This window comes from Haemorhous mexicanus, chromosome 5 (assembly GCF_027477595.1).
Source record: "Haemorhous mexicanus isolate bHaeMex1 chromosome 5, bHaeMex1.pri, whole genome shotgun sequence".
Lineage (NCBI taxonomy): Eukaryota > Metazoa > Chordata > Aves > Passeriformes > Fringillidae > Haemorhous > Haemorhous mexicanus.
In genome coordinates, this window is record NC_082345.1 from 36632896 (window position 1) to 36652051 (window position 19156).

Below are 19156 nucleotides of genomic sequence, written 5' to 3' on the forward strand. Positions count from 1 at the left end.
GTATATCATTTCTCTTTGATCTGTTATTTTGGGAATCATAAACTTTGAAATGGATGCTATTTTATTCTGCATTGGGGTTATGAATTCAGGCTTCAGAACATAGCTGGTTATCTTTCTGTCTGTGTCAGCTTTGGGGTCATTTGACATTTGCCATTTGACATTTGTCAAATGAGACGTTCAAGTAGAAGAAGATAGTTTCATTGCATGAATTACACTTGCAATGTAGGACTGCAAGACAAAAGGATTCTTTACTGTTAATTATCTTTTTGCAGATCCATCTTGATGAAAATGCAAAACACATACCCATTATCCTTTGTTCTTAAACTACTGGAATAATGTATTGTTTTAACATTTGCTCAATGTGCTCCTTTGGAATGATTATTCAATTTTCTGTAAATTTTTTAAATATTAGATGATTTTTTAAGATCATCTACTTACTCTCAAATCAGATTTTAAATAGTATAGATCCTATAGATCATAGTATAAAGGTAAAGATACTATAGATCATATTATCTTTTATGCTTATTGCTCTCCATAATAATTTTTAATGTATGGATAGACCTTACATGCTGAATTTGTGTAAAATATTTAAAATGATGACGTGGGTCAATAAATAAAATCAACTTTAAGCTTGGCTAGGTTCATATTTATTAATCAATACTCCCATTAACATATGAACCAGAAAATGTATCATTTGTGTTTTCCTATTGGATCGTCTCAACCCTACAGTGCACATGCAGCTCTAAGAGTATTCTGCAAAATTATAATTTGATTAACTAGAAAGACTTACAAACAGCAAGCCAACAAATGCCTGTAAAAGAATGAAACATAGAAATTATTTTACTTGGAATTCAAAAATGTGAAAAAGATTTGGGGTTTGATTAGGAAATGTCAACATTAGTAAATAAAAAATAATCTTCATTAATACTACAGTGGACCATCAGTGTATAGGTGAAATTATTATAAGAGGAGCTGTAGAGGATTTGACTTGGTTCCATTTCTAGAAAATGAACTGCTTGCTTAACTTGTCACCAGAAGAGTGTGGAGTCAACACCTTTAATCATGGAGAATATGTGGTTACCTACAAAAAGAAGGGAAAAAAAACCCCAAACTATATGTATCATTCCTCTGCATTAGAAAAGGCTGTCATCTTAGATTCATTCTGCAATAATCCTAGGAAGAAAACATCATTTTAAAAATTCCATGTACTAGGTATGTCCTTCGTAATTAAAAAATAGATAAAATTTGTATCAGAGAAGCCTGTATCCTTGATCTTCACTGGAAGAACCTGGGGAAAAAAATTACTACCAGTAAGAATGTTATTGAAAAGTATTGAGATCTTGACAGAAATTAAATGGGTACACTCGGTTTTAATGCTTGAAATACAGACTGTTACTCACTCTACCAAGATTCAATTTCAACAGAATAGGAATGAAACTTAAGTTAGGATTTCTTCAGTTTGTAGATGCAGATCATGGCTTTGATATTATTTAATTGTAGTTCTAGGATAAGGTTCATTTCCTTTCTGGATATTTCTCATGTCCTATCTATCTGTTGTATATTTTCATGTTTTCTACAATCAGTAGCAGAGACTGTGATTTTAATACAGATACACTGTATAGGAAAATGTCATAAAACTTGATATACATGCAGAATAGTGGTTTTTATAACAGACATGTCCAGTCAAAATAAACCTAAACAATCTCAAATCTCTAGGAGACAACATGCAGACAAAGAATACAAAAATTTAATTTGGGGAAGACTGCTTTTACTCATAAGGACATATATCAAAATCATAATCAAAATATGAAAACAGATTGCAGTGCAAATAGCTAAACACTCTTTTTCAAACTGAGAAGTATTTTTCAGACTGAATTATATACATTGAACAGGGGTACTTTTCAATTAAATGCTTTATGTACTAAGAGCAACTACATAAAGGCTTAGAGGTACAAATATCTGTGTATATATTAACATAAATATTAAATATATACATTCACACTACATATATATGTTTCAGTAACTTGTTGAAAAGAATTACCATTATAACATCTCTGCCAAATCCATTCTCAGCTCTGACGAGCTGGAAATCAGACCCTGCCAATGAACTCTGGAGATTTTGAATGCTAGTCTTTGTTAGAGTAATAATGAAAGAACAAGGGTTTTGCTACTATTTTGTTGAGCTTGGTAAGGAAAAAGAAAAGCAAGAGAAATTAGTCAGCAGGTGTCAAATACACAGTATAATTCAACCATTTAATTGATATTTGTTACTGTGTTCCTATTGTGCTCGTCTCTGTAAAAGAAAGTTCTTTCACTGTGTTGTATTTCATACAAATTTTGTGACAAATTAAAGTAGTACGTTTTTGTTTACTTCGATAAGGGTTTCTGCAGAAAACATACTTAAATGCACTTGGTAATCTGTGAAAAATCTTGACAGGTTCTCTTCCTCTTAGTAGCACCTGTACCATTGCTTTAAATTGCTCCTGTTCTGTTTTTCAAGTGCTGCCCCAGAAATGAATGGCGCGTGCTCTGGAATAGGTGTAATAGCTCAAGACAGGCACTATTTGAGCAGTAACGATTTGGTCCAGAATTCTTAATGAAGCAAAGGAGACTAGTAAACCCTACTGCCTCATTAGCAGCCTCAAATGTTTGTGTATTACAGCTTCCAAAGCCCAAGAATGCCTGCTGACCCCGATGTTTGGAGTTCAGGCAGTCAGGGCTCAGTGATGGCATGGGAGGTGCTGTGGTCGGTCCATGCCCTGTTGCAGCCAGCTGAGTGCCACAGCTGTACAGTGCTCCTGGGCCACAGTGCCCTTGCCACCAGCACCAGGGACCTCCAGGGCCATGTCCATAAAACTCTGATAGCTAGGACCTTGTCAATAGTCATCACAAGCTCAGGCCATCAACAGTAAAGAACCATGGGGTTAGTGTTTTCATGTTTTCTGTTTAAAATCAGCAATCTGCCACAGACCCAGAGCATTTGCAGTCATTTTTGCATGCTGTCATTCATTGTGCATGCTTCAGCAAAGCGAAACAGGGTCTGGAAGTGCTCTCCATCATACGAGCAGGATTGCAGAGAGCAGGGCCAATGTCAAGATCGTAAGAATAAAATAATCAAGACATGCCAGAAGCTGCAGAAGCACGAGGTTTTAGTTGTCTTTGACAGAATTTGGAGCATAGGAGGTAAAGACTTAAACTGTAAAAGATGTGTGAGGGCTGGAGCTCGGTGTGTTACCTACCCACCAACACACAAGATCTGTTTCCATTACTGTCCGACTTTCTACTATTATATGATCTTCAAGGCTCCCTCATGAGGATGATTTCACCAAAACTTGTATTTCTCCATAACAATGAAAGTTAAACAACAATATTAATAAAAGATCAGCAATCTCAAAAAAGGAGAATTAATTATGTAAATATGTTGAAAATATGTTGAAATTACTCATAACTCACACAGTTTTTTATTTTAATAAAGTAGTATTTTTCTTGATATGTCAGGACAGGTATTGAAGGACTCAATTGTGTATAGTTTCTAGAAAGCTCACCCCTACACAGCAATAAAATACACTGAAATTCCAGGCAAATAGAAAATAAACCTAGCTGAGAGGTTGTCAGTCTTTAGTTTAAAAGTGAAAGTTGTGCTAAAAAAGCCCTACATAAAAATTTGACTGATTCTTTCTGATTTACATCATTAAATGGGGAGAAGACAAAGTGCTAAGTTTAAAAAAAAAAAAAAAAAAATTTTTCTCCCCCCAAAGTGAGCCCAAAGTGCATTGTTAGGGCTGATGATTTCATTCTCTTCTACCCCTACTTATTTTTTTCAGTCTGAAAATAATTTTTTCTTTTATTTTGTTCCCTTGAAGTATGGCCAATATTGATTACAATACTGTATTATAGTTATAGTTCTATTACCTCCTAGCTATTGTGAAAATAGACCCCAAATTCTGTATTTGCCCTTTTAAACATAGCTGGTTGTAAAGCTCAGAATCTGCATTGCTGAATTGAAAAACTAAAGCATTTCAAAATCAAAGTCATCTTTATGGAGATTCCTTTTTGTCTGCTGTTTCAAAAGACTTTGTGTGGATCTAAGAGTTTTTTTCATGTAATCAGAATGTGCTATTTATGATAGCCTGAGGAGCATCTTGTGTTCTCTCTCTCTGAAATGCCGTGTATGTAGCCAATCATCACTTCTGTGCAGTTCATTTGACCACGATACTGAACCATACTGAGATTTGTTTCAATGTTGGAAGATGACATAAACAAATTCAGTGGTTGAAGGTAGGAAAAGTTTATGAAAAACAACTTTTCAAAAGCTTAAAATATTGCTTTTATAGAATCACAGAGTCACAGAAAGGTTTGATTTGGAAGGAAACTTAAAGATCATGTAGTTCCAACTCCCCTGCCACAGGCAGGAATGGCTTCTACCACGCCAGGTCGCTCAGAGCCTCACCCAACCTGGCCTTGAACACCTCCAGGGATGGAGAGCCCACAGTCTCTCTGGGCAACCTGTTCATAAAGCGATGAGGCACTTGGACCTTCTAAGTAAAGAATTTCTTCCTAATGTCTAAGCTAAACCTGCCCTCCTTCAGTTTAAGGGCATCCTGCTTTGTCTTATCACTATACAGAAAAGTATATTAAGTATTCCTAAAACACTTAATTGCCTGAAGACTGATACCGTAATGAGGTAAAAAATGGCCATTTAAACAAGTTTCAGCAGCAGAGGTACCTGGTCATTTAGGATTTTGTATGTTTAGAAATGGATTCTGATCTCACACCTATCAAATAATTTTAAATTAATTAATTTGCAATATACCCAAAGTAAACATGTATAGTAGTGCTTTTCCTGCCTCATTTTGTGTCTGATGAGAGACTTATTCAGATCAGTACTGGCTTATGTATTCATCTTCTGTTCTAGGCTGTATTTTAATATTTGAAATCAATATTCCCTTAACAGCCGGATTCAGGCTATTAGGTGTATAGGCATGATATGTAGATTTGGCCATTTGTGGAAATGGAGACCACTTCAAGTTTTGAGTCTGAATTGCTGAATCCTAACTTCAGTTAAAAAACCATGATTTAACAGTGTCTGTAGATAAGGGACACAAATTCTGCTAATTTAGAGGGAATTTATATGGGTATTATAGTGGATGTTATTTATTTAAAAATAAATATTTTTATTTACCAAAATTGAAGAATCAAAAAGCTGGGCTTTAGGAACATTGAAATTATTTATTAGTTGAGACAGAAAGGCAGAATTTGTGTAAGGTTATGTTCAGGATTATTATGACAGAGTAGGGCTTTTGAAACTGTGCCATTTGTTCTGAAGTACCTTTGACATCTGGAAGATAAAATCAAAATCAATAGAAATTCTTTAAGGTTTTGATGTGCCTTGTGAGTCTTAAAACCAACATGCAAAAGCAAGAAGAATGTTGAAGATCAATATGCCTTCACAAGAGAACAAGCTGAAGGAGTATTTTTAGATTAGGGGGTGTTTTCATGGCCTTAAGATACCAAAGTTAGAAAGGTCCAACAAGAAAAGTAACGCTCTACATTTTGTTCTTAAACTGACAATGATGGCTTCATTTTTCTCAATCAAGAAAAAAAAAAGAACTATTCAGTTCTGCTGAACGAGCTTGGCAAAGAAAGTAGACAGGCAAAAGTAGACTTTCTTTAGACTCAACTGGGGAAAGACTTGAAATTTTGCTCTTGCTTAGAGTCACATTGGAAGGCACTACTGTGGTCAAGACAAAGTGTGCTAAATAGGAAGATAATGTTTGTGACTGTAGAAATGGAATATAATCATTTGAGATCCATAAGCAGAAGCTGATAAGGACAAAAATGTGATGTATTTGATCATATTTTAGAAGATACAACTTGGACTTTAGTGTTTATTTAGGTTGATTGTCCAGTTTTGTGTACAACAATCCTAAATAGATTAATGATATTTATCCACATTTATTTACTATCAATCTGTCTTGGGGCATGGGAATGGGAGGGGGCATATTTTGATTTCAGCAGCTATGATGTCATCCTCAAGAATCCTTTTACTTTCCAAAACCAAGAACATAGCATGGAAACCATTAGGAATTTAATGTTAGAGGTCAGATAGTATGGAGGTAGTTGGAAAGCTGTCTGTGGACGTGTTTTGTCAGAGATATTTTTAGCTGGATGTCATAAACATAAAAACATCAAAAGAACAAACAGGCATTTTTTAGAAATAATATTACAAAATTTTATCTGCATTGAAAAAATAATTTGCTTACCTAGATCTCTGCTATTATTGCTATGTGCTATTGTAATGATCATAAGAATTTAAAAGGTTTTGGAGTTTACCTAGGAAAAATTTAGTCATCTGTGTCTTCACCCAGATCATCAATCCATCTTCCATGTTTTGGCCTGTTTAAAGGTTTGGCCTTCCATGTTTAACCTGTTTAAAAGGTTACACAAATGTTTCAGTGATTAAATGAGCGCATTTGCAAAAAAATTGCACATTATTAAAAGTTAAATCAGTAAAAAGTAAGTAATAAAAAGGAGTATGATAGCAATTAAAAACTTTTTCTTCAACAAAGTTAAAAGAAAAATTTATCTTTACTTGTAAGACGCACAAGAATTTCCATTCTTCCTTAGGAGCACTAATTCTGCCTTAATATATTCATTAAATCAAGAATAGAACAAGTATAAAAAAACAATTTAGCTGTTTGGTTCTTCACAGTTTAGATTTGTTATCTGACTACCCAAGAGCTGAAACTTCTGCAATGTGCCAGACTTCAAACTCTTTGTTCCTGTAAATATTTGCTCTGCATTCATTACAGTAATAAAATCATTGAAACCATAATGTTTAACAATGATGGATTTTTGGCAAAGTGTTTGTTCCCAAGCATTAAAAAATTAAGAAAATCTCTCCAAATAATGATACACAATATTGCATTATTTTGCCTGTAATCTAAAAGGCACTATTTGGTTTTTTTCTTATTTATTTACTTACTTGAAAAGTGGTGGTACCTAAAGACCCATAGAGGTTAAGAAAAATTAAACTCTTTTGAATACATAATAAAATGCAATATTTTGGACTAGTGTTTAAAGAGTATTCTTATTCAGCTCAAGGGCCGTTAAGGATTTGTGTAGACACATGGGATAATTAAAAATGAAGGCATAGTGATGGCTGCTTTATAATGGATCAAAAAAAGATTATCTTATGAAAAAGCCAGATATATTGATAACTGTCAAATAATATATCCTATGATTTTAAATTTTTTAAATATTATGTGTAATTGCTCTACATCAAAAAAAAAATTTATAATATGTGTGTTGAAGTATCTCACTTACTCTGCCTGAAATCATCTTTTAGCACTAATTGATGGCTAATTTTTTGGTGGAAGCCATAATTTCAGCAGTTTTGATTTGAGAACTATTTGAACCATAAACAAAAATAAGTGAGTGAAGCTATTCAGAAGACAAAACAAAACTATTGAATTACTTATTGTGTACAAAGTAAGACTATGCCAATGAGATTACACCAGCCCTTTTTCTGTTACTTGAGACAGACATAATTCCCTTATTTAAGCAAAATGTTTTAAAGTTCAGTATTTTTATACAACCCCCAAAGACACAGATTGTCTCAGACAGTTTTAATTCGCACTCTTGTAGTTCCCTATAATTGCTTGAATGAAACGTTGCCTTCAGGTCCTGGTCTTGGCACTGAAATCAGGGGCAGAATATGACTTCTATAAGGGCTGTAACTTGGGATTTTTTGTGAGCAGTGAATCAGCCTGCTCATCAGAATATCATATTACAGCAATTTTCAACATTTATATTAAGGAAGAATTGTTTAAAGTGGCCCTCTTGCATCTCAAATGTTGGTCAGAGTGATTCAAATGGTCTTTAAAATAAGCACTTAAGTATACCTTAAACACATTTGAAAAAAAAATTAAAATTGAAATTAAATTATTCACATCAAAGTAAGTTTTTCTTGATGTCAATTAGAACTAAATTTAACTCAATGTGATTTAATAAATGTTGCACAAAATCTTGGCTGCTGCATATGCTTACCAGGTAGTATGACCTAAAATTGTCCCTCCTACCCCATGCTTTTGTATTCTAGGACAGGACAGTCTTTTAGGGTGTTTCTGACTCAGGACCTGTGCAGACAAAATATAGTGACAGAAGCCTTTAAAATTACACCAGGTTTCCAAAAATGGCATCCTACCAGTGTTCTACTATGTTTGATACATAATGTTATTCATCAGGTAAACCATTTACTGTATGTGCTCATAAAAGCAGAACAATATGGAGATATCTAACTGCGCAATTTAACAAAATTGATTGCTCATATTAGCCAGATCTTCCAGCCTATTGTAGTATACAATGTAAAAAAAAAAAAAAAAAATATATATATATATATATATATATATATATATATATATATATATATATATTAGGACCTAAATCTTTCTATGCTGTTTATTGCCTGAGACTAAGCCACAAAGTCAGAGAGAAAATGTTTTTCAGTAGCTTCATGGGAATTTTAGTAGCATTACCAATAAATAACCAATATTTTAAATACAATAAAATCTACTTCTATATGTGCTAAAGCAGTCAATGAATAGTGGAGGGTGTTAACGTACAGGCTTTTCTTAACAAAAACCACGTAAAAAGCATGTTGCTGTTACTAACAGATGGGAGGCTGACAGAAAACTAGCACTTTATTTTACACCACCTGGGTTTGATTCATAGCCTCTTGGTACTGCTTTCCTATAGCACAAGTTTGGTTTTCACTGAATTCTGTATTAAAAGAGTAAGTCTTGTTCTCACACTGTTAAAAAAATCAATGGCTAACTGCTGTTTCATCTTTCAAGCTAAAAAAAAGTGTCCTACCACAAAAGCAGGATAGAAGACAAGACAGTGGTGACTATCATGTCATTTGTTCCTTTGTATCCTTAATGGCCTTAAGATATCATTAGTATGTTTGGGTTTTAAGCCTCTCTGCATATAATGACCTAATTTTGCAAATACTACAAGTGGCCAACATAGGACTGAATTAATAGATTTGGAAAATTGCCTGCTCAGTATTTTTCTGGTTTCTTTTGTATATTTACCACTTCTTTTCTTTCTTTTGCAGATTGTAGCTTTGCGTGAACAAAATGCACACATTCAAAGGAAAATGGCAGCTGGGGAAGGGTCTGCTGAATCAGAGCATATTGAAGGAATGGAGCCAGGGCAAAAGGTTCATGAAAAGGTATAAAAATGTTAGTTGTCATTGAATCTAACAATCCATATGAAAAATAATCAGGCTTTAGATTTTAGTAATGTGAGTACTTTATGGCATGTCTATTTTGAATACTGTCTTCCTTCTGAAAGTAATATGAAAAAAATGAGCTTGTTTAAATGGAAAACAAATGTAAATGGGCATGTCCTTGCTCTTTGATAGGGTATTGAGTTAGATCCATAGATCATAACTAACTTATCTTGGGATTTTTTTGCATTATGCTGCATTTATGTGTTCTATATACTGCTGAGTGATCCTTTGTATGCTGCATACAGAAGAGAAAGGTGTAGTGGCATGTATGTGTGGAAGGCTGTATATGCAAACATTCCTGAAAAAGAAGAGACCCTAAGGAGGTAACAGAGACATAAAAACTAGAAAAAGTAATTTTCCTCTGTGCTGCCTATAGATATTCTTCCAATTTGTGTCCATGCTCATATAGAGAGGAGCTACTTAGGACTCCTTCAGTAGGAAATAGGGATGTAGAATTCAGGCCAAGTTTTTGCTGCTTAATGCTGGGAGACAACAAAATGTAGAGACTGATTCATTAAAAAAGGTTTCCCTCTTAGCCTAGGATTTCCACATTGATAAAAACCAAATTGAGCATCTTCCTCTCTTGCTTCAGAATTAATAAATTAAAATGATAGCATAACATAACATTTGGCAGACAGCTGAAATGAGTAGAGCTGCTGCTTAGATCTCTAATTATGCATTTTTGTGTAATGCCATATGATGAACAGTGGCATAAACCACACTTAGAAAAAATAGCTGTCATCATTATTTATTTTATAGTCAATCCAATTTACAATGGAGCACTCACAGTGCAGGCATTAATTTTACACATTTTGCAGTTTATGTGTATTTTCCTTTGAGTAATCTATATGGTTGAGAAACACACAGTAAACAAATACTGTTCAGCTACACTTCCCTTTCTGCAAAATCTTATTCACAGACACATCTGTGAAATTTTGATAAACAGTGTTCACCCCACTCAGTTGCGCTTTTAAATCCAACTACACAGTTGAAAAATGCCTGATTTCCCACTTTCTTTGCAAGCTGTGTCTTCTGATTTGAGCCACTGGGTTCATTGCTTACAAGCAGAACTAAGCAGAAATAAGACTATCCATCCTTTAAGAAATCTGCACATTTAAACGCTAATGAAAGGAATGAAATCCAACATAAGATATTATTATCATCATTTTTTTTAATTTAAGGTTTCTAGAATATTATTTCCAGAAAACATCTTTGCTTCCTAATAAAAACAATTTAGGTTGGTCAGGGTAAGCTGAAATAAAGGTTTCTGCTTACTAGATTTAGCTCCTTATGGTAATGAAAGTATACCAGGTGGGGAGTTAAGAGGGGGCTGTATTGACACCAGATCAACCAGTGCCCTCTAATTCACCTCCTCTGCACTAGCTGCTCTCTACCTTTCTATTTTTACATTGGTGGCCATCATCAATTCCTTATTATTTAGGGAAGAGAAACTTAAAAGTTAGAAAATATAGAAACTTGCAAAGAGGCCAACTTGCACAAAGAGCTTTAAAGGACTTTGAAAAATTGTTTCAAAGAGCACTTTAAAAAATCACCTGCTGTGGGAATTAAGATGCAATCATTTCTGTTATCAGATATTCTCCTACTTAGATCTCTGATGACTTGCTGCCACCCAGATCCTTCACTTATTCTCTAAGGACAATTGCCTGATTTCCCCACAGGTGAAAGCCAGGAAAGAGAGAGCTCCCAGTGAATAAGATCCCCATTAGGAAATCTAGGGAAGCAACTAGAGATGCTGCAACGGTGGGACTGAACAGCCAAAAATAAGATACTGTGAATAAGGAGTTTGTTTTAAAATATGTTCTTTGTTTCCTACTGCTATTTATTTCAGCTTTCTCAAGAACCATGAAAGTTGAATTATTCATTAAAACAGTATTTTCAGAAATGATCATATGCAAATTAGGAAGCATTAAAGTTGTTTTGAAAAAGAGGAGGTCCTCTGATGTTGTATACCTTAAATGTCCACCATTACAGTATCCCTTTCAGCTGTAATTGTATTTTGCTTTTTTCCCTCTCATAATGGAGTATATTCCTAAATTAGGCTCCATGTATTTTATTCAAATATAATAAAATCATTGCAATAACTCTTTTGATGTTAATGGAGCTTTGGTAGAGATTAATTAGCCTGAGAAATGACTATTTGTATCCTCAAAGATGCCATGGAAGTATCAAAAAGTTTCCTGCTTGAGAAATCCAGTTCAGTATGGATTTCTGTTATGCTGAATGCACCAAAAAAAAAGCTAAGTATTTAAGTGAAGTGTAAATCAGGGTGTTTATCCTTGGAAGCATGTGGCATTGTGTGTTTTTAGAATTGGTTATTCTTTTTGTAACTCAATAATGGTTTTGTCCGTCCTTCCTTCCGCTTCCGCTCCCGCTCCCCCCCATGTGCTTCCCTCACAATGGTTTCTCCCTATTTCCTCTCTTTTGGAACTGCCCAGCCCCCCCCCCTCCCCCCCCCCCCCCCCCGTCACGGTAACCACCCTCCTTTATTTCGAGAATTCTCTGTGTCAGTCATCCCTTATTCGATGTGTAATTCGCCCCTGGGGTTTTTCCCCTCCCCTCTGTGATCCTCAGTGGCTTAGCTGTAACCCACGTTCCTCCCTGGGTCCTCGTTATTGGTAAGCTTTGTGTCTCCTCCTATCACACCCACTCCCTTTATCAGCGCCCCCCATCAGGATCCTTTTTGTCCTCTGTCCCTGAACCCACCGGGAAGGACCTTAAAAGATCCTTGGTACTTATACAGGCGTCCTTCCTCCTTCCTTTGCTTTGGTACCTCGTAGCTGAGATCCCGCCAGCGCCACCCACGCCGCAGACGGTAACCACTGCCAGGGTTCCAGAGGGAATCCGGGAGTGGCGCATCGTGTGGCCATCTTCGACCGGGCCGGGGGCACCCAGCCGGGCACCCGCACAGCCCCGCGGCCGCCGGAGAGAGGCTACAGAAGCACACTGGTCCTACCTATAGCAAGGGCAGTTTTACTGACAGAAATTGGTAATTCCCTTCAAACCAATACCAGAAACAAAAGGTAACAGATACATATACCAGTAGAGGTGAAAGAGCCTGATATTTCTGGTGCAAGGAAGACCAGATGCTACATTTTATGAGGAATTCAGAGCCTTATATACTTATTTTGCAAGAACTAAACAGCTGGGTCTATTTTCCTTTATAAAAAACCTCAGGCTGTCACATTGAGCTTATTTAAGAATCATGGTTTTTCTCTTCTCACTCATAACACTAATACATTACAGTAATTAAACGTTTAAAAATAAATCAGTAAGATAAGAATGCAAAAATCTGTTAAAACGTTGACAAAAAATTGTAGGCGTTGTATTCTGTAGCAGTGAAAGGTGTTTTGCCAAGGCAAACATAGTGGGGTAAAATGTTCAGAGTGCAAATCAAAATGCTATTAATAAAAGTAGCAAATGTCTTTCAGAGCAATCATCAGAATCTGTTCTAGTTTTTTGGACTTGATTATTTTTGGATTTTCAGATGCATGTTTTTGTATGATTAATAGAAATCTGCAGAAAACTTCCAGTTTCCGTTTTTACTGAAAAAAAATTATATCACGCTCCTTTATTTTGAATGAATAAATAAAAATCAACTGACAGCATAGTGAAATGGCAGAGAAAGGACTGAAGGAAGGACCTAAGTATAAATGTGATGTATAAAAAATATTGAGAGCTGTGATTCTTGCCCCAAAGTCTATGTATTTTACATTACAGAAATAATACAAAATACATTTGATAAGCAGATTGTGAGTTTGTTTACAAGCAGTGTGGATATCTTTCTGTGTTTTAAATAATATCTTTCTGGATTAATATTGATAAAGTTAATTAAAGAATCGTGTGCTGAGGGGGACTTGATGAAGGTTGATGGCTTGACACACCTGGGGAGGTGAGGAGTATTGGGTGAAAGGAGACATGGATAAAAGCTGCAGCTGGGATTAGAAACCTTCATGAATCTAAGGACAGTATGCAGTGTTCTTTCAGAGTCTAGGCAAGTATTTTGTAACTACTGTTCTGCTTAATAGTTTAGTTTGGCTGCATGACTGTGAATGCTTAGTGCCCCACATTGTAGCATGGAGAGTTGCATTACTTAAGCATAGCTTAAAGGATAAATCAATAGACTTATCAGATCTTTGTCAAGAAAGCAATTCTTTGCTTGTCTCACGTAAATTAGTGGGGCTTTCATTCATACAAGTTTCCTTTCCTTTTCACCTAGTAGAAACCCCTATATGCTGCTACTTGTTAAGCCTGTTAAAACACATACTTAAAGGGGAAATTTCACATTTCAAGTATTGTGATAGCTGACAGCATGGCTGTCAGCAAGGCTGACTGACCTTTGCTGGCTGATTTACTACAAGCAGTTGCCAGGAGATAATTTCTAATGGTAGAATGGAGAGGCTACTAAGAAAAAGGTGCTAGTCAAAGCAAATGAGAATTGATTTTGTGTGTATAGTTTGGTTGGAACAGCTAGATAGCCCTTAAAATAAGGGAGCAGTTACTGATTTATGTCTTTGAGAGCTGAGAAAGTCTTCTAATAGTGTAAAAGAGAAAAAGCCAGGCGTTTTGGAAGGAACCAGCAACAAGAAAAAAAAATGCCCACCCTTCAAGTGAGTGCTCTCCCATCTCTCATTTTGCAAAAGGACTAAAGTGGGACAGATGATCACAGGCATCAGAAAGATTAATAAGAGCTGAAAAGCTGATCAGGAAACAGACATTCCAGATCTTTAAATTAGTAACAAAACTAGGAGTCTTTTGATGGCTAGTAGAAAGATCACAAAAGTGAGGATGTTTAGAGAGAAAAGTCCTAGAAAAGATAGTTATTTTTACATCAGTAGTGGGGTAGGGAAGAAAAATTTCAGTTGAGAGCATATTGTAATTGATAGCTAATTAGAGGTTGGAGACAATTCAGAGTAATTGGAGACCTCTAATGATAAGACTACTGCCTGACACAGACCAAAATGTGTGAAACAACCTAGAGAAGTAGAATAATTTTCGAACACAGGGGCAATCAACCACTTAGAAATGACTGTGACACTTAGGTTTAATGCTACTGGTTTTGGCATAGCTTTACACACTCTGGTTTGGGTGTTGGTTACATGGATGATGGCCATGCTTCTTTTGCTTGTTTAGTTGTCCTTTGGGTTTGGTCTGTTGCATAGCAAGGTGTCTTTGTTAGTATCAGTTTCTTTTGAATGTTTTGCATGAGGCATTTGAATGGAATGGGGTAGAAGAACTCTGCACTACAGTAAAAAGCATCCTCTGGTAACTTATTTATTCTTACATCTCAAACAGCATCAGTAAGTATTACTGTTTGCAGCATTGATTTCTGCTCTTGCTTTCATAAAAGTAAATGAGCTGTATAATTTACCTTGGTGGTTATTTTACTTAGTGTTTGATATTCCTATACTATAGAATTCAAAGAAGTTTATTTAATTTGTGAAGTAAACTCTATTTTTGTCTCTTCCCTGATGATGTGGCCTTCATGACCAGATTTTCTAAGCTGAAAGGAACATCTCCATCATTACAAAGCAAAAAATAAAATATTTTTCTCCTGAGATTTGGGACAAAATTTTCCAAATTTCCATGTGAGGACCATGGTGCAATGGGGATTTATGGTGCAATGAACTTGCCAATACTCCTCTAAAAATGAAGTGTCCATTCAGTGTTGTTCTCCATTTAGAGAGAGTCCTAGTAAGGCACACAATTTTAGGGTTTAAATAAAGAAAACCACAAATAAAAAGGGAGAATACAGATACACACAAAACCCCAAAACAACCCAATGCTTACACCATAAAAATACTTGTTTCTTCTAGGAGTTCTAAAAGACCAGAATTCTGAATTTTTAGATTACTTTCAATTATTCAAAGGTACCTTATGGTGAGACAGAGTTTAATTTAGTTCTCTGACATGGAAATGCTTGTGCATATGGGCATCCTGTGGGTCACCTGTGCTTGTACTACCAAAACTAAGAGGCACAAATGAGGAGTTCTGTCTCGTTAATGAGTCCTGTCTCTGCTGCAGGTTGTTCAGACGTCCTCAGATGTTAATGATTTCCTTCTCACCACTCTCTGAGGTTAAAGTCTAGCACAAAGTACATAATTAATTAATGGTGGAGAGTATTTATACCAAATATTTTGTGTCAGATGTTTTACAGCTGGAGAGAAAATATCACCTGGAGATGCTTTTTCTTACTGTTCTTGGGATTTCCCTTAAAAAAATAGGTTTTCATGTACATTTTACCACATATGTAATTGAACATAAGTTCTTCCTACAAAATAAAATTGAAAATAACTTTGCAAAATAACCTGGAACAGTTTTACCATTTATTTTGCTAACTTCTGTGGACTGGTGTCCCATCTTGGGGACACCCAAGTTTTTTTGAGGGTTTTTTATTTTTTTACCTTATGTGTAACTCCAATTAGTTTGCCGCCAGTGTTATTTTACTCAAGTTTAATTGATAGGGCAGTATGAATTAGATTAACAGAGACTACAGTATTCCAGATTAGCCTTAATTTACAATTTCTCATGGTTTTCTTTTTACCATTATTATTGTTTGGTTTTTTTTCTAGTAACCTAGTCTGCAGCTGCTTTTTCTTCTATTATCTCATGTAGAAAGAAGCAGCAATGTAGGGGGGACTTATGGTCATTTGTAATGCTCCAATTTGTTGTCCTTTTCCCTGCTGACACTCCTATGTGATCAGCAGATTGTTTTACTGCTGTGCTTTTTGGACCTTGTTGAAAGAAAACCATGTTCCAGCAATGTAATTTTCCTTTTCATTCTTTTCAGTGGTAGGGAACATTTACTTTACTCCTCAATTTCCACAGACCTTAAGAAATTAAAATTTTTCTTCTCCCCCCAGATAGTTCTTGTTTAATCCCTATTATCCCCTCATTCCTGTCTGTGCTGTGTGTCACCTGCTAGAGTTAGTACCATCACTGTCATCAGATTTACTTAGTGATTATTCCATCCTTTCTGATTCTCCTCCTGTCTTGTTTAACTCTGTGTGAGTGGAAAGGCTTTCTTTATGAAGGAAGAGTATATTTAAAATGCATAGTAACAATCATGTTATCTATGTTATATCAGTTATTTATCTAGTGTGGTAGATACGGTAATGTAACAGAAAAAAAAAAGCAAAAATTTCCCAGCTTACAAAAACCCGTAACAGGCATCCTCTTGCTGTTGCTCTTTCCCTCATTCTTCCCATGAGAGGAGGGATGCAAGTGCTGCATGGCTGGGTAGAGATGTCATTGCTCATAGACCTTTGTTTGCTCTTACCTAGCCACAGAAAAGATGAATTAAGCTTCTCTTGAGCCTTTCAGTGTGATGCCATCCAGATTTCTCAAGTGGCTGAGAAACCTGTGGAAAGTGGCAGGAGCGGAGTGCAGAGGTCCTCACAGTGTGTGCAGGAGGTGAGCACACACTGCAGCTGTGTGCACCTGCCTTGTCTGGAGAGGGCAAGAAAGATGAGGGGGAAATTTCGTGATGATGCCACTTCTGCAGCATTGAAGTCTCAAAAAGTGAATGTGATAGAAACAGATGAACTATTTATATTGGGTCAACCAGCTAGCAAAAAGCCCTCAAAGCATTGAAGCATGTGAGCTGTTTGCCACATTCAAAGTAGCCATTGGTCTTAGATTCTTTCCTGAGAACTAATTGACCTTAAGGAGTGTGTCCATATGTAGCTTTTTCACTACCACTTTTGATAGACAGCATCCCAAAATTTGTTGAAGACTCCATCTGGATAATTAACTCCCAAGACAGATCTGGGGACCATGTACATTTTTTTTTTCTCTGCTAGAATGTTTTGACCAGCTAGAAAGTTTTCTTTATCATTCCTTCTTTAAAGATTTTCTAATTGTTTCAGATTATTTCCAGTACTTTCTTTTCCACCACCCCAACTAATTTGACACTATTTCTTTCATTTTTGGCCATTTGGGGTAGTATAGGGATATGATAGTTAAGAATGGCTATTTTGAAACATTTTTTTGAGTATGCTTTTCTGAAGTTTTCCTGTAGTGCTTTAGGGAATAATTAGCAGAGATTTATTCAATTTCATTTTTTCAAATATTCAACTAATAGCTTATTTACAAAGGATTGTAATTAATATACAGGAACAACATTGTAATTTATTTAGTAATTGCAATGTGTTGCAATCAATGGGCAGCATCAAGAACAGGAAGCTCCTTGAATACCAGGAAACAAAAAAAATTCAACCAGATTAAAAAAATTCAGCAAGAGAAAGAACAAGAAAAATAATCAAACATGGACACTATTCATAAAACTGGTAATAGAGAAGATGCTGCAGTTTGTCCTTCCAGCTTATTCCATTGGAAATTTCTCTGGAGAAGGGGAGGTTCCTGCATCTTTCACTAACTCAGAAAGTGAGTTGGAATCATCATCTACAGAATGCCTTTTGCTTCTACTGACACAGCATATTTTCACATTCTTGTTCAAGCTACTTTTGTGGGGGAGAGAAGGGAAATTATTACCATAACTGTTGATAAAAGCCCTCCTTAAAAACTGAGGAATGTTATATCAGTTATTTATTGAATTAATACTTAATAATTTTCTACCTGTGGTCCTTCAAAGTGATTGCTGTATGTGACATACCCATATAATGGATATATCATAAAATAATAACAAGGCATAAAAGTGACAATTTGTCAGTTAAAATCCCTCGGTAAACTTCTAAAGTATGCTTCAAAATATACCTGATTTTAAACTGGGTTTTTAAAATTTTATTTATGTCTTTACAAAAGCTTTTTTAAAATCCTGATCTTACTAAGGTAAACTAAAATGTTGATGTTTCAAGTAAGTTGGAAATTTTAAATACTAACCAGCGCTATATATGAATACAGGAAAAATTTAAATCAAAGCTGAATGATAATTAGAATAAAAGCACTTTGTGAAAAGACTTTATCAAAGAGCTAAGAGGGAAGTTAATGTGCATAGATTAAAATACCTGCATACATAATTATCAATCACAGCATTGGTTTAGTGGTGAGAGACAAATTGTAACTGCAGTGTCACTTACCTTTCCAGAAATCTTGTATACGAAGTAAATTAGTAGTAAAAAGTTTGTTCTTAAATATCTAAAATATAATTATGTAGGATAAAGAATACAATTTTGGAACTGAGTTACTTGATGTAGTGAATTTTTAAAGTCATTTTATTCAGTGATGATCAGTGGGGCAGGTGATCTTGATCTGGGTTCATTTTATGGCTGATTGAGAAAAGAATTCTGTTAAAGCTATTAAATAATGTTCTTAGAATGTGCTAGAGGATTTTTGTATAAATATATTTAGACAATAATAATACAAAGTGCTAATGAAAGCTGGTTTCCCCTCACACCCTGCTAGGAATTTTTCATATTTACATTCCTATACACATTATCACCTGAAGAACAATAAGCACCTTTTAGGACCAATATTTCTGCATGATGTTTAAAATTATAGTTACAGCAAAATACTTTGCTCCTATGCTTCATAATATAAATTTTGCTGATAAAATTGTACTTAATCAAGAAAACTAATGACAGTTTAGGCACTTTGGTCTTATCTTTTCATGTTGCAGGTCAACTCAAATATTTCTGATTTTTTTTGTTCTTAATGCCTGGTTTTTTTCACACGAGAGTATTAAATGTGTATGAAACCATAGAACCATAGGCTTAGCCTATGCTGGAAAGGGTTAATTTGAATATCTGTTGTACTGAGTCAATACCAGCAAGTCCTGCTGGTGAATGCACTTCTATCCTGAAATCATTCATTTGCAATATAAATCATATTGCTGAGATCATATCCCAAATGCAGCATGTGTTACGGAATTTGGGGTTTTTTTTC

General features: G+C 35.3%; 1 protein-coding gene across 1 annotated transcript in view; it reads left to right on the forward strand.

Annotated features, from left to right (window-relative positions):
- Positions 1-19156, forward strand: part of PPFIA2 (PTPRF interacting protein alpha 2) — a 104307-nt gene that overhangs the window by 19286 nt on the left and 65865 nt on the right. Inside the window, exon 3 of the mRNA XM_059846854.1 lies at positions 9119-9235. Within this exon, the coding sequence (XP_059702837.1) occupies positions 9119-9235 (117 nt within the window). The remainder of the gene's footprint in view (positions 1-9118; positions 9236-19156) is intronic.